Raw genomic sequence first — 14811 nt, 5'->3', positions numbered from 1 at the left:
CAAGTCAGGGTGGGTTGAGGAAGTACAAACATCCCCTTCCTGGTCTGTTGGATCACTCTGGCTTTTATTTTATTTCTTCTCCTCTGACTTAGTTTCAGAGTCAGCAGTGCAGTCTGTCATTTAAACAAAAAAACCCCAACCCAAATCCAAAGCAACAGAAATCCCCAAGACTGGCCCAGGAAGCAACAAAGTTTCTTTTAAAGAAACCTTTGCAGCACAAAGTACCTGTCTGAGGGGCCCAAATGTTCATGGGAAAGAGGACGAATCACAGAATAATCTAGGCTGAAAAGGACCTCTGACCAGCCCCCTGCTCACAGCAAGCCCCCACAGCTTGGGTCCCTCAGGGCTATGCTCACCTGAGTTTTGGCTGTATGCAAGGATGGAGATTGTACAGCCTTTGTGGACAGCCTATTCTGGTGCTTAGCCACTTTGTTGTTTAAAAAACAAAAAACCAAACCTTACCTGATCCCCGCCCAGTATTGCAACAAGTTTGTTGCCTTTGGTCTTAACCACCCTGCACTTTTCAGAAGAGTCTGTCCCTCTCTTCTCTGTGTGCCCAGGAGATAGCTGCAAACAGCAAGAAGATCTCCACTGAGTCTCCTTCAGGCTGAAATGTGATTAATACAAACTGCACTGCACAGGGAAGGACCCTTAATATTCAGTGCCGGGCTCTTTACCAGGAGCATATGAAAGAAACTAAACAGGTTTGAGTTCACAGATTGATCCAGTCCACTGATTCACAGTTTGAATTCACTGATTGAACTGTGTGTTGTGGAGTGCAAATACCTCTTGTTCCTGCAGTCTGCTGCCCGCTGAAACTCCCTGAAACCTCAGGGCTACTTCTTCAGCAGAGAATTGGGGTGGAAACCACGCAGTGCACAGCTCTGACCAGGGACAGGTGCTCGCGGTTGTGCATGCCTATCTGAATTCATATTCTCACTTCAGTGGCTTCTGTGCTTAAACAAAACCAAAAGTAAATATGCCATTTTAAACAGTGTATTGTGAGATGGGTGTTGACTATGTCTGAAGTCTAATGTTTTTTATTATCAGTAGTGATTTGTTTTAAAATGGAAAAAATATTCCCAGCTTTTTAATGTCTCATTTCCAGTAAGACATTCTTCATGTACCAGCTGTGTGATCTGCATTGTACAGGCAAGATAGAGGCATAAATGCTTTCTCTGTAAAAAGTGAGAATGCAAATCATACATACAGGGCATTAAGTATTAATTTTTGAGATTATCCTTCCTGAGAGTCTTTGAGCAGTGTTGTAAACTTGCCCTTGCAACAGTAATCACAACCCAAAACTTTGAAAGTAAGGCTCTTCTCAAATTTTTGAGTATTTGTAGCTCATTTCTAGCTTTTTTTCTCTTGTGACAGTCTTGCAATAAAAGACAGTGCTGGATTAGTGGCCCTAGAGGTTTCTTTTTTTGAAGTGGTAAAATGTTCTTAAGCAGTCAGATAAGTATTTGCTCTGTTGATCCAGGTTCTCCACAAACTCTTCAACAGTGAGACATTGTGGTGCAGAAGTAACATGGAGTTTGTGTACTGATTCTTCTGTATCCATTCCTAGCCTCCAGCATCCATCCCTCCCCTTGCTTCCAAATAAGCAACAGAGCTATACTGAATTTATGCTTGTGTTAATGGCCTAGAATTAAGTCTAGAGTATCCCACTAGGTTTGTCCCTTGAGCAATTCTGGGTCTCTCTTTCTCTTCTGTTGTTGTTCTGCAGATGCAACTCTGATGTTCTGGAAATGGTTGAAATCAAGTATCCAGAGAAAATTTATAGAGCATGCCCTGGCCTTCCATATAACACCTTATGGCAGGCAGCTTAGAAGGACATCCTTTCTGAAGCTGTAAATCAAGCTGTTCGGTCTGCCTGAAAAGCATTTGGGTTTTTAGGTTTTTTGGGATCTTGGGGGCTGACTAAATATATAAGTTTTGTTAATGTTGCTTTATCAGGTGAGATGGAATGTAGAAGTCATCTAACAAGTCCAGTAACTTTTTAGCATGTAAAAGACTTGATGTTCATTGGAAAACTGAAAATACTTCCATACAGTTTTCCATAAAGACTTTAAATTTTTTTTGGAAAAACATTAATGACTTCAAGATTTCTGCAGCTCGTCTATCAAGCGTGTCCAGCTGATGCATTTCACTTTAATGTTCAAAACCTGTTATTTTGGGACTGTATGATAAGTATAGCAGTATGCCTGTACCTTTATAAGGTCAGGGAACTTTCCCTTCTTCTAATTCATCTTTTGAACTACCAGGTGTGTAGTATTTTTTGCTAATGAAGCTGGCCAATGAATTCACATGGAATTTTTGTGGCCTCCTTGGGCCCTTCCTGTTTTCGTACCTATTTCCTTTAAAGACTGAGCCATGGGTAGCTTTAGCTACTTGACTGCTTCTGCTGGCCTCTTGCCTCAAAACTGGCCACTCTGGTCCCAGTTGTGTCCTGCTGCAAGACAGCAGCCTGGCAGCGGGGATCAGATGTTCCTAAACTGTATGGTGCTCAGTGCAAATGTCATCCAGTTTGGTATTTTATCAGCAGAAGGTGTATGAAAACAAGGTATTTCCCTATAGCTGTGTTAGCTAGGCCATGGGATGCTGAGGGTTAAAAGATGTTTCACTTCAAATGCTATGTATCAGTTATGGATATAATTGGGATATCTTCCAAACTTGTTTTAAAATAACTGGTGTATTTTGGTTTGGGGGGAGAAATGTATGAGTGGATTATATCCAGTTTATAATGCAATTGCAACCTGCTCTCCGGTGCCTCTTCCTAATGCAATAGCAATGGGGGTTTCCCATCAGCTTTTGCAATGAATTCACCAAGGGCAGTCTCTGAGCGTAAGAAGCGGCTGTGTCTATCGGTGTCCCCCTCTCTATTCTCAGCTTAGTAGCAGTATAGATTTGGCTTTGTGCCGCTGCTATGCATAAGCTCATTTGTACAGTTTTAATTCTGGCTTCTGATTTACTACGGGATTTCTGGCTGATGCTGATTTATTTCAGTTTTTAACACAGACAGTCTTCCTGATGTATTCTGTGAGCTTAGCTCTTCCTGGGTGTGAGGGGGGTGAGGGCAGCAGAAAGCTTTGGCTGCTTGCCTGGCTGGGTTGGTGAAGATGTCTCTAGCCATAACTGGTAGTGCAGGTGGCTTGGAGGTGACTGGCCGTAACCTGTCACTTTGCGCAGAGCTGCATTTCTGACACGTCCGTCACACATAGCTGTATAATGCTCCGGGGTCATTAGGAGCATGCTTGTATAAACCTCCGTCTTTAAATTGTCAACATTTGAAATTTCAGTAAGTAGATTTATCTCGCTGAGGGGGTTTCTTCCCCTGTGTTCTCTTTGAGCATGTAATCTTCTTCTCTAAATAAAGTACGTCTTAATCTTCCAGTTACTTTTTAATGATCTTGTTGCCACTATGTTCTCTTGATCATAGAGAAAGAGTGCTGGAGGCGAGCCGCCCACTAGCATCACAGCTACTACCTGCTGTACTTTCTCTTGCATTAAAACCATTTTTCTACTCTGAACTTGAAGACAATGAGGTGTGTTCTTTTGGTTAGCTTTTTTTGGGGTACAGTTTGGTTACTCTTTACACTATGCCATAAAGATAAGTCTGTCTGTTTTTTTTTTTTTTTGTGGTGTGTGGTAGGATTTTTTTCTTTGTTATACCTCATTTATTCTCTGGTTATTACCTGTCAACTTCATTTACCATCTGGGAAAACAAATCTATGGATGCAGAGTGAGGGTCACAGGGAGTAAAACCAGCATTGACTGTTGACTTGTCGACAAAAGGATCGAACATCCATCTTCATCTTGCAGTTGTCTGGAATGAGGATTAAATTGCAAATCATCCTAAGGCAACAGGGGAGCCTTTAGTAAGTGGGTATCAATTTGTTTGCTTACGAGACCAAAACTGTTTTGACTGTTCTTACATATTCTCTCCACAGAACTGGAGTCTTGTTCTTTTCTTAGTACATTGTAAAAGGAATGGTGCTCAGTTAAAACCTTGTGCTTCTCTAGCCTCCTAGCATGGCCCTTCCATTAGGTTACAAGTTATTTTTGGCATTGTGTTTGATGCATCCCTTATTGATGGCGTTTTCTGGCTGGATTTTATCTAGGCTGGCTGAGTAATTCTTCCTATATTCCTGAATCTCAGGTCTCTTATGATTGCTCATTTTTAACCTTACTTTATTTTTGGTTGTGTGAAATCTGGAAAATACTTGCAAGAGACATGTAGCTGACTTCTTTGTGCATGCCACCTGAATTTTAGTTGCAGAGTTTGCAGAGTACACAGGAGACTGTGCAAGAAGAATTGTTTGCTCGCTTAGAACTGCCAGGCAAAAAAGCTGCATCCTTGCTGCAGCCATAAAATGTTATGGCAAACATCACTGTTTCAGCTCAGTTAGGGTCACATGTTTTCAGCAGTTGTTACTTGCTGGCAATGGTCTATCTAGTCACTTCTGTCCTTAGGCAGGTGAAATGTATTTGATGTGTCCTAGTGTTTACCCTCTTGTGCAACTCTGGGTTTAGGCGTTAGAGGTGTGAATAAGGGTGAGGAAGGCAAAATACGAAATGGAGTATTTTACTTGTCACTTCAGGCAGATACCAGGTTTTATAAATTCATCAGTAGTTTTGATGTGCTGAGGGCCGCTCTTCCTCTGCAGGAAAATGATAGTAATGATTCACTGCGAAATGTTGATGATGCATGTACACTTGTAAGGCTCATGCATTATACCTTGGATGTTACTTGAAACTAGAAAGTTAGGTACAGGAGCAGCAAATCAGCCTCATGGATTTTTAACTCTCTTCCAGGACTCATAGTTGGGGTGATCTTGAGATATGGGACTCCCTCTACCAGCGGCCGTGACAAGCCGATCAGCTGCTCGCAGGAGGACAGGCTGTTCACGACCCTGCTGGTCAACGTCAGCGGGAAGTTCTTCGAGTATACGCTCAAAGGGGAAATAAGCCCTGGGAAGATCCATAACGTGGAGCAAAATGACATGTTGCGAAAGGTGAGGGTAGACCATTTCTTGAGCTTGGCTGAGTGTTTCTCCTCTATCTGTGCTTCCCTCCCTCCTCCTCCCCCCTCCATCCCATTTGAATGTTAGGTAGTATCAAGTGTCTGTGTTCCTGATAGTAACAGCACTTCAATGCTTAATTCAAAAGCACCTTCTGTATTATATTGCGGCTGGTGAAACTGTGCTCTGTTGCATGTATGTAGTGCTTTCCCAAAGCCCTTGATTGCTGTTTGAAGACTTAACGTATGTTTCTAATGTCTGTAGAATTCATGAAGACCAGCTGAACAAAAAAGCCTGATGCTGCCTTGTATAATACGATATAAGGAAAATGATCATTTCTTAATGAAAAGTGATTGTTTCTTAGTGGTTTTTTTTTTCCTAGGGTTTTTTAATCTGTTTATTGTGAGGAAATAGTTACTGCTTACTTCCCTATAAACCACCAAATGAGACAGTCTGGTATTGGAAGTGAAATTCATCTATCAACTATTACTCAGATGTGCTATTTAGCTTCTCATTCTATTCAGAGGCAGGAATTAACCACCTTTTGTGTGTATCAAAGCTAGACTTTGAAGTATAGGGTTGAGACTTAAAGGTTTGTAACCTAAAAATACTTCTTTCTGCTGACTGTGAAGAGAGCTTAGGTGTCTGTTTATATGTACCTGTCTGCTATAGATATCTAAAGTTAGCTGAAATGAATCCTATTCTGGGAGTGCACACTTGTGTTTGTCTTCTAACCTGTGCTTAGACAGGGGCTGAAGAAAGCCTAGTTAGTCTCACACATGTGCAGGTCTTCTGTTTGGATTTTAAATGTTTTTTGGTTCCTTACTGTAGTGTAGTCTTTCATGGGTATCCAGAGCTCCTACTGCAATACATGGAAGTGATGTATGATCCCAGTTCCTGAAAACCAGTCTTGTGTCTGGCTTGATTGGCTTACAATAACTGCACAGTGGCTAGACTTGCAAAAAAAGTAAGCTAAAATAGCATTTCATCTGCAGGTATATGAATATCATGTACCAAAATAAGAGATCTTCTCCTGTGTCATTTCTATTAGAATTTTTTAATTTTAAAAAGTGGACTGTGTTTGATTTGGGACTACTGCAAGAGTATCATTGATGATGGATGTAATGCCTGGTTTTTTTTCTAGATGCTGTTTACCAAGAAGAGCTGCAGCTTTTTGCTGCTGTCTATGTATAGAGCTGGCCAGTATTTTGGAGGGTCAGCTTAGCTATTTCAACAGCCAAAAATAGTAGCTGTCAGAAAATGAAAGACGAAAAAGATCTAACAATTTGCCTATGTCTGTCTCTAATTGAAGTTTCTTTTTCTTTAGGTAACATTTGACCCAGAAGTTTTTTTCAACATTCTGTTGCCTCCTATTATTTTTCATGCTGGTTATAGCCTGAAGAAAGTAAGTGTAATAATTTCTGAGGAGAACAGCTTTTTGGTTTGCTTTTTTTTTTTTTATGTGAGTCTGCTGATTTGTTCAGGAATGCAGTCTCAATTTCAAGCATGTTTTTTTTTTATGGCAGTAAGAAAAATCTTGTTTCTTCCATAGATAGTTAGGCCATATTGTTTTAAGAGAAAATGCATGTACTTCTTACTGTAAACACATTAAACTCTATTTAGTCTTGCTGATTTGTTTTCCTTTGAACTTTGCCAGAGGTTAACCTCAGTTTCATTTAAAGTAAGAGATGTCCTGCTATGTATTGTTTTGGTCCTTCTCAAATATCCAAAATGCAGTAAATTATGCTGAGAAGTGGACTCAAACCTGAATCCCAGTGGGGATGTGCCAGACCCTGAATGGCAAAAGGGCTCAGATTCTGCTCTCTTTTGAAGATGCTGTAAATTGGTGCTGGTTTTTAGTTTTGCAGCTAACTTTTACATCTCTTATGAAAACATCTGTGTGGAAAGCTTCCTGTCAATAAGCTACATGTAGGATTTAGTACATGGTTCAGATTTGGTTTATTCAATTTATTGAAGTTGGACAGAATTTACATTGCAGTAATTGAAGCAGCACTCCATTTTTCTGAAATGGAGTGTTTCTGTGTGTTAATGCAAGTGTAGCAGTGCACTGTATGTTTTTGAACAAGTGATATAACTTGTTTTAAATCAGTATATAAACCTCTTTTTCCTGTGCAGAGACACTTTTTCAGGAATTTGGGGTCCATTTTGGCTTATGCCTTTTTAGGAACAGCAGTCTCTTGTTTTATTATTGGGTAAGTGAACTCTGTGATATCAGTTCCTTTCTATACTAAAGTTTAAGTTGATAAAGTATATGTTGAGCCTTCCAGATTGCCTCAATTTTGTAATTTGTTTGTTTGAGGATTTTGTTTGTGTATCCTCCAGACAAAATGCAAATGTAACTTTTGCTGAGATTTATCCCACTTCTAAGTAATACTTGAAATGATATTGTCAAGTTTGAATCACTTGTCAAGTCCACATTACTAAAGAGTGGCATTGATTATTTTCTTTTTGATGTAATGATGTAGTCCAAAACCAAACCTTGTTAGACTCTTACTGGAATTGACTTTAACTTGAATTGTTGACACTACTTGTAATAGAATTTTAGCTATCAAACTTTTAAAGATGTCCCTTTCAGTGCCCACATGCATGTGCACACTGTCTCTTTCTCTGCATATGTGTATATATATAGTTTTATGTATATATGTACACAATCTACTTTAAGATAGCTAGTCACACTGGTTTACTGGCATACAATCTCTTATGCTGCTAATATTAGTGTCTGGTGTATAGATATTCTGAAATACAGAAATTCTGAATTGCATAGGTGACCTTGGTTTGTTTCTCAAAGAATTTTACTAGAGAAATACTTTGAAGGCTGTTCTTAACTTGGAGCTTTGGGCCTATGTACTGTGTTGGGAGAAGCAATACTGAGGGGAATTTTGAGCAGCGAAATGTTCCCTTTTGTTGAAAAAGGAAAGAACCTGTAGATTCTGTGTACTAGTTGTGTGAACAGATTTCATGCTTTGCTTACTAATTTTAAATTATATCTTCTGGATCATATATCACTTGACTCAGTTCATAGGAAAAAGAGGAGAATTAATTTTGAGAGCTTAGCGTTAAACTGTGGCAGTGTCCCACGGGTTGTAGCATAACCAAGCCCGCCTGCAATATTGTTGCTTGTGCTTTTCCTTTGCCTGCCTGAAATGCACCAACTTGTTTGACTTGGACTGTTTTATCCTCTTTCTCTTCAGGAATCTCATGTATGGGGTTGTGAAACTAATGAAGTTGGTGGGTCAGCTTTCTGATAAATTCTATTATACAGACTGCCTCCTCTTTGGAGCGATAATATCTGCCACTGATCCAGGTAGCTTGCTGAATATTTTTTAATAATCTTCCAAAATAATCCTATTGCTAGGATTTTGGCTGCATAGCATGAAGATATTAATAGCACTTTATTTTCAGTTATGTTATGAAAGTATCTCTGATCCTCTTCTCTGAAATGCCTAAAAATTCTGAGTGTTGTGAAAGCTGTTCTCTGTTGGTTTGGTGCTGGACTGGTATGACGTGATGGTATGTTTGGGGAAAACTGTAACTTTCCTGTTCAAATACTTTAAATATTTTTTTTCCCCAGTAGTTTTTTTGTTTAGTGTGCATCAATTTTAAGACTGCAAATAGATGAAATTATTACATTATCTGGATAGCAAGACTTCCTTCTTTAGCTACATTGCTTGGATACATTACATTGGATAATTTAAGAGCAATATTTGAGGATTTTAAGCTCTTTAGGTATGGAGATTTTTTTTTTCTCCTTCAAATGAACTTCATGTTTTACAAGTTTAGGCAGAAGAATTCTCTTCTGGCAAAGTAATATGAGCTTTTGCCAAAATAATCTAGTCATCCTTCAAAGTCCAGCAGGCTCACATAGGTGTCTCTGCTTGACAGATCAGTGTGGAGAGCTGGTGTGTGTCAGGGCCTGGGGTAGGGAGTGATGAAGTATGAAGCTTGACATTTAAAACAGCTTATTTGAGGTGCTCAGTGGTGATTTGTGTGAAAATGGGAAGTAGCTCCTGTGATTGAGCTGAGCTCTGAACAGCTGGTGGTTGCACACAATTTATGCAAAAAATCACCATGTGATTTTTGAAGCTTGTGTATGGGAACATCTTCAAGATCATGGTCTTTCATCTCAGACTGAAGTTTCTTGAAAGGATGGTTATAAATATTTAGCAGTCTTGCCCTTTTCAGATTCTGTGCAAATGCACGTTCCTGTGGCATAGCATATGCTTTGGGGAACCCTTAGGATTATTAGCACTATTTTACAATGGCCGAAATAATAAAGCTATGTCAACAATCCATACGGCCTTTAAAAGCAGCAAGAGCTGCACAATATTTTGTTGATCATTTTATATGGAACATGTTCTACAAAAAATACCAGGGCTTTGGCAGAAGTGCTTTGTCTGCCCCATGCCCCTTGATCATGGGGGCTTTCCTATAAACACTGCAGATGGGAGGACAACAAAGCCATGTCCTAATAGAGCTGCTCTAAAACTGATGGTGGAATTGCTTACCTGTAGATAAACACAACTGGTCTGTTTCCCAGTTTAATTTTGATCCTGTACTTCAAGTCCTGGGTTTTGTTGCTTTAGGCAAACTGGAAAGTCTGCTCCATCAGCTCACACAGTTATTCCTAAAGTCAGCCAGTGTGATTTTTCTCTTTTCTTTCTGTAGTTACCGTGCTAGCAATATTTAATGAGCTGCATGCTGATGTCGATCTCTATGCCCTTCTGTTTGGGGAGAGCGTGTTGAATGATGCTGTTGCCATTGTATTATCTTCGTAAGTAACTACCTGAATTTCTACTCTGAAATTACTTAATTGCTTCTGGTGTTTGTCTAAAACAAATGTTTTTTCTAAGAAATGTTATTTTAAATTTAAATGGATTGTCTTGAACTGAATTAATAAACATTGCAAACATTTGCCAAGATCCCTCATGCATACATACACCAGAATGGCAAATTTGCCTTCAGTATGGGATTGTCTTTTCTGTTGCTCAGGTGTTGCTGTTATGGAATAAAACTTTTCTGATGCTGCTTCTAACTTCTCATTGTGTTACTCTCTTTCTAGATCTATAGTTGCTTACCAGCCAACAGGTGAAAATACCCATGCTTTTGATGCAGCAGCATTTTTCAAGTCTGTTGGTGTTTTCCTGGGAATATTCAGTGGTTCTTTCATGATGGGAGCGGTGACGGGGGTTGTGACAGCTCTGATATCCTTTTTCATGTTTAGCTCTTCCAGACTAGATGCCACATTCAGGTATTAACAGGGCTCTCCTGTTTCCAACTATAGCAAAATTGACTCCTGCTTGTTTCAATCTGAGTGTGAAGATGTGATCAGTATTCATGCAACCTTTGTCTGTAGAAAGGCATTATAGGTACCCACAGAAGTCAGCTTTTTCCAATATAACTGTGGCCACACTAGAAGTTTTAGTGGTGATGCTGCACACTGGAAGCCAAGGGGAGGCCCTAAATGGGCATGTCCTAATGTTCAGTTTCTTCTTATGAAATTAAAAAAATAGTTTTTAGGCTTGAAAGACATCTTGTATGATAACTGGTATTTGATTCTGTCTTCAGTAAAATCATTAATGGCTGTTTCTGACCCCACAGGGTTCTGAGTCTTACATTTAAACTTTCTGCTGGAAATCTGATGTAATCCGTCTTGGACAAGATTGTATCTCTACCAGAGTTAACATCATAACATGATGTACTTTGCATGATCTGTCCTGTTCTCCTGAAGCTTACTGCTGCTATTTGATTAGAGCTCTGAGGCGCTCAGCAAGCGATTTATGTGGGTTTTAGGCTCAGGCAGTAAATATTAAGCCTGACTTGCTCCAGAAAGCATGATGCTTCTTCAGGAAAAAATTAAAATTCTTTGCTTTCAGACTGGCTAGTCTAACCATATTTGTACGTATCCCAGATTGCTTTGATCTTTCTAGACTTACGAACAGTGACCTAAAAGGGGAAAAATGTGATATTGTGTACAATAATCATGAATGTGTGACTCTTCATCTTAAGCAATAATGACTCAACTGTATCTTATTATATACACATTGTGCAGATTTGTCTGATGTGTCTGCATAGTGGAAACCCTTCAGGTATAAGGGGGAAGGTGTTCTGTTGATGCTTTAATGTTCCATCTTCTAGTTCCACTGACCTGCAATCAGTGTGACCCAGAACCATGATTCTTCATCTGGCTTTTAGGCTACTGGCCATCCATAGATCTAGCTGCTCAAATGCTGTTGCTGTGTTTTTTGGCTTGCTGGCTGGCTACTAATTACAGCTGAAATGCATTCGGATCCATTTTGTAAAATCATTCTTCTGAAGCAGCAGTCGGTTCTTACTGTTTCTAATGTTTATGCTCAGGAGGGTGATATGAGGCTGGGAGTGGGGAGGCTGTTCAGAAGACAGCCTCTGTAGTGGTTTTTTTGTGTGTGTGTGTGGTGGTTGTTGTTTTGGGTTTTGGTTGTTTTTTTTTTTTCTTTAAAGAAAACAACAAAACAAAAAATCCTTAAATCACTGCTCAGTTACACAACTTTTATTTTCTTTTGGAAAAACACTTGATATCATGCAATAATGTAGAGGCAAACTGTAAATTTGCATTTTATTCTTCATAGCTGATTAGAACCCATAACTTAAGTCATGAATGAAGTTAGTAGTTTGTTATTCCTGTAGCTGTGAAGTACCTATAACTGTACCTCTCGCTGAGTGAGGGGTTTCATGCAGTCATGCATTGTCCTTTGAAAACAGGCAGAATACTTAGTTTCCAAATATGATGCAGATAATGTACAAGGACTTGTTCTGGCTTTCAGCAAGCTGTCCTGACCTCACTATCTGTGGTTATTTTTATAATAGTTAAGGTATGGTACCACTTTGTATTTTCTTTCTAAATTGCAGAATCTGCCTGGTTGAAATGAAGTAGAAGGCCGTATCTAAGGAATAAAGAAAGTTAAGAAAACAGAAATAATAATTTAATTTGAATTAACACTTCAGTTTGGTCAATTATATGAAATAACAGAATGGGGGTTTTTTTCTTAACTTTCTTTCACCTTCATCTTCCTCCAAAAAGATGAACATAGGTTTTCATTTCAGATTTAATGAAATGTTTTGGTATGGTTACTCATAACAACAAGGGGAATAAAGAATTTGATTCACAAAGCTGCCAGAATAGACTGGAAATGAGGAACTGGTTCTGACATGGGCCCTTGCCTAATTTCAGGGGAACAAGGTTCAACCTGTTCCTCTCCCATCGAGTGACTGTGGCTGTCCAGTTTCCTAAGCATCCACAAATGCTTTTTGAGCCAGGCACTGGGATAAACTTGCGGTGGGATTATTTAAGCACTCTGTGGGAAGATGGGTTCTAATTGTTGCTACAGTGGATGTTGCTGCTTCAGAAGCACGATCTTAGAAAATAGGTCAGTTGACGGAGAGGAGGAGTTCAGCTGAGTGTAACAGTACATCCTCAAAAGTTTTAGAGATGGTTTACATGGAGAAGTGACTGTGTGGAGAATTAACAGCTGTTTAAAAAACTGCTGAGTTTTATATTTGGTGTAATGCCAACTGTCATGGAGAATAGTATTTTTTTTTTATGATTGTTTGGGCTTTTATTTTGAGGGCAAAGTAGGTTTGCAGTTGAAAGTGTGGCTGGAGTTTGGGTTTCAGAGCCCTTGCCCTTCTCCAAATTAGCAGAGAATGCCAACAAGAAGTAGGTGTGAGTGGGGAGCAGGCAGCTGGCCTCAGGATTGCTTCATCCTAACCAGGCTCCCATTGAAATGCTGCCAGCTGTTAGCCTCTGGTGTTAATCACTTGTGGCTTGTTGTGAATGCCATGTTCTGTGATAAAGCCCACAGGAGACTGTTTCAGCTGAGTCTCTGGGCTACCTGACTGGTGCTTGCAGGAGGCAGTCGAGTGCTGTGAGCCCCAGGCCTCCCAGGACCCGTGAATTTCCTGTGAAAAGCAGTGCTGCTCATTGCTTTTAACATCTCTATCCCATATTGAGCCATGACTCCCCAAGCAGCTGTGCTGCCATTAGCTTTAGATTGTGTAGTGCTGCAGAGAGCCCAGGATGCAGCTGTGTTACACATGGAGAGCAATGATGGATGATGGTGCAGCCTTGATGTGTCCGTTGAGTTACCAGTTGCCTTCATATGAGCAGGGGAGAGTGCTTCCACTTACCGTTTCAAGTATCCTTGCTATGCTCTTGCTGTCCTCCCACTTGGATTTCCAAGAAGATTGTACTAATTGTCAGCTTTCAAAAAGATGAGGGATCTCTCTACCACCCCTGTTAGCATATGGTTTCTTTCTGTGTCCTCTAGTAGAGTTGTGCATAGCTGTCTGCACCTTGGGTACAGTGAGCTGTTCAGTGTTTACTTGTTGCCAGAGTAATGATGAGGGGAAAAAAAAAAACCCAACCCAAAATTCTATAAATGTGTGAACAACTTTTTTGTAGTATGTGAAGAGCTATATTTAATGCTACTGAAATCTGTTCCACTTCTACAGTAGCTGTATGAACTGTTAATTCAGTGTGCGTTTGACATTCCTCAAGTTTTGCTCTCCTCTGGATGATGAACTTGGTTTTTCTTCCCATTGAAAGACTAAGCTGCTCTGATTGAGTTGGCTTTTACTCTAAAACACATCAACATAAGGAGAGGAAATTTATTTTGTTGTAGGCAGGATTTCTGTTTTGCCTCAGAAGTTCAGAAGTAGCCATGCTTGCTGAAAAAGACTTGTCAACAAATCTGAGCAGAAAAATTCTGCTCAATCTACTTCATCTTAGGGTTGCTGTAGTCAAGAACAGCCCAGTGAATTAAATGGTTCTGAATGTATTTTATGCTTTATTTGAAGATGGAGAGGGATCTTTACTGGCATGAGTGTGGAAGGGACCAAACCCAAATCAAACAAAAAAGCCCCCTGTATTGGGTCTGGCTGAGATGGAGTTAATACTCCCCACAGCAGCCCTCATAGCACTGTGCCCTGCATCAGTAGCTAGAAAGGTGTTGATAGCACACCAGTGTTTTGGCTACTGCTGAGCAGTGCTGGCACAGCATCAAGGCTGTCTCCCCAACATTTTTGCCCTCCCCTCAATGGCAGGCTGGGGCAGGGCAAGATCTTGGGAGGGGACACAATCAGGACAGCTGACCTAAACTAACCAAACAGATATTCCATACCATATGATGTCAGCTCAGATATAAAAGCTAAGTAAGGGGAGACAGAGGGGGGGCATTTTGTCTTCCGGAGCAACCACTACGCGTACTGAAGCCCTGCTTCCCAAGAAGTGGCTAGACATCGCCTGCTGATGGGAAGTAGAGAATAACATCATTTGTTTTTTTCTTTGCTTTCGCACGCGCGACCTTTGCTATCACTGTATTAAACTGTCCTTATCTTGACCCACGAGCCTTTTGTTATATTTTCTTCCCCCCTAGCTGAGGAGGGGGAGTGATAGAGCGGCTTTGGTGGGCACCTGGCATCCAACCAGGGTCAACCCACCACACCCCCAAAACCCAAGACACACAATCTAAAAGGAACACCAGATATATATCCCTTCCCTGCTGGCATTTTGCAGGGAAACATGGCATAGGGTAAGATGTTACCTCAAAGAAGTGGAGCCACAGTTAGGCCATGGATATGCAGCAAAAATATCAAAACCTGACTGTTGCGAGGGGAGACCTTGATTCTGAAGTTTGTGTTGATGTGATGTTTTTTAGTACTGAAAGTGTTTTGTTTTACAACTAGCATTGGTCGTTAGCAAATAAAAGTGTTTTTTATAAATACTGGGTAC

At 40.2% G+C, this 14811-nt stretch overlaps 1 protein-coding gene across 2 annotated transcripts in view; it reads left to right on the top strand.

Annotated features, from left to right (window-relative positions):
* The window catches only part of SLC9A7 (solute carrier family 9 member A7), a 79483-nt gene that overhangs the window by 31302 nt on the left and 33370 nt on the right, over positions 1-14811 (top strand). For both annotated transcript variants that reach the window (XM_075057661.1, XM_075057660.1), the window contains exons 2-7: positions 4819-5018; positions 6352-6429; positions 7161-7237; positions 8237-8349; positions 9711-9816; positions 10105-10246. In XM_075057661.1, coding sequence (XP_074913762.1) covers positions 4819-5018; positions 6352-6429; positions 7161-7237; positions 8237-8349; positions 9711-9816; positions 10105-10246 — 716 coding nt within the window. The remainder of the gene's footprint in view (positions 1-4818; positions 5019-6351; positions 6430-7160; positions 7238-8236; positions 8350-9710; positions 9817-10104; positions 10247-14811) is intronic.

Source organism: Buteo buteo, chromosome 25 (genome assembly GCF_964188355.1).
Source record: "Buteo buteo chromosome 25, bButBut1.hap1.1, whole genome shotgun sequence".
NCBI classification, from domain to species: domain Eukaryota; kingdom Metazoa; phylum Chordata; class Aves; order Accipitriformes; family Accipitridae; genus Buteo; species Buteo buteo.
This window is presented reverse-complemented; position numbering and strand designations above follow the sequence as displayed.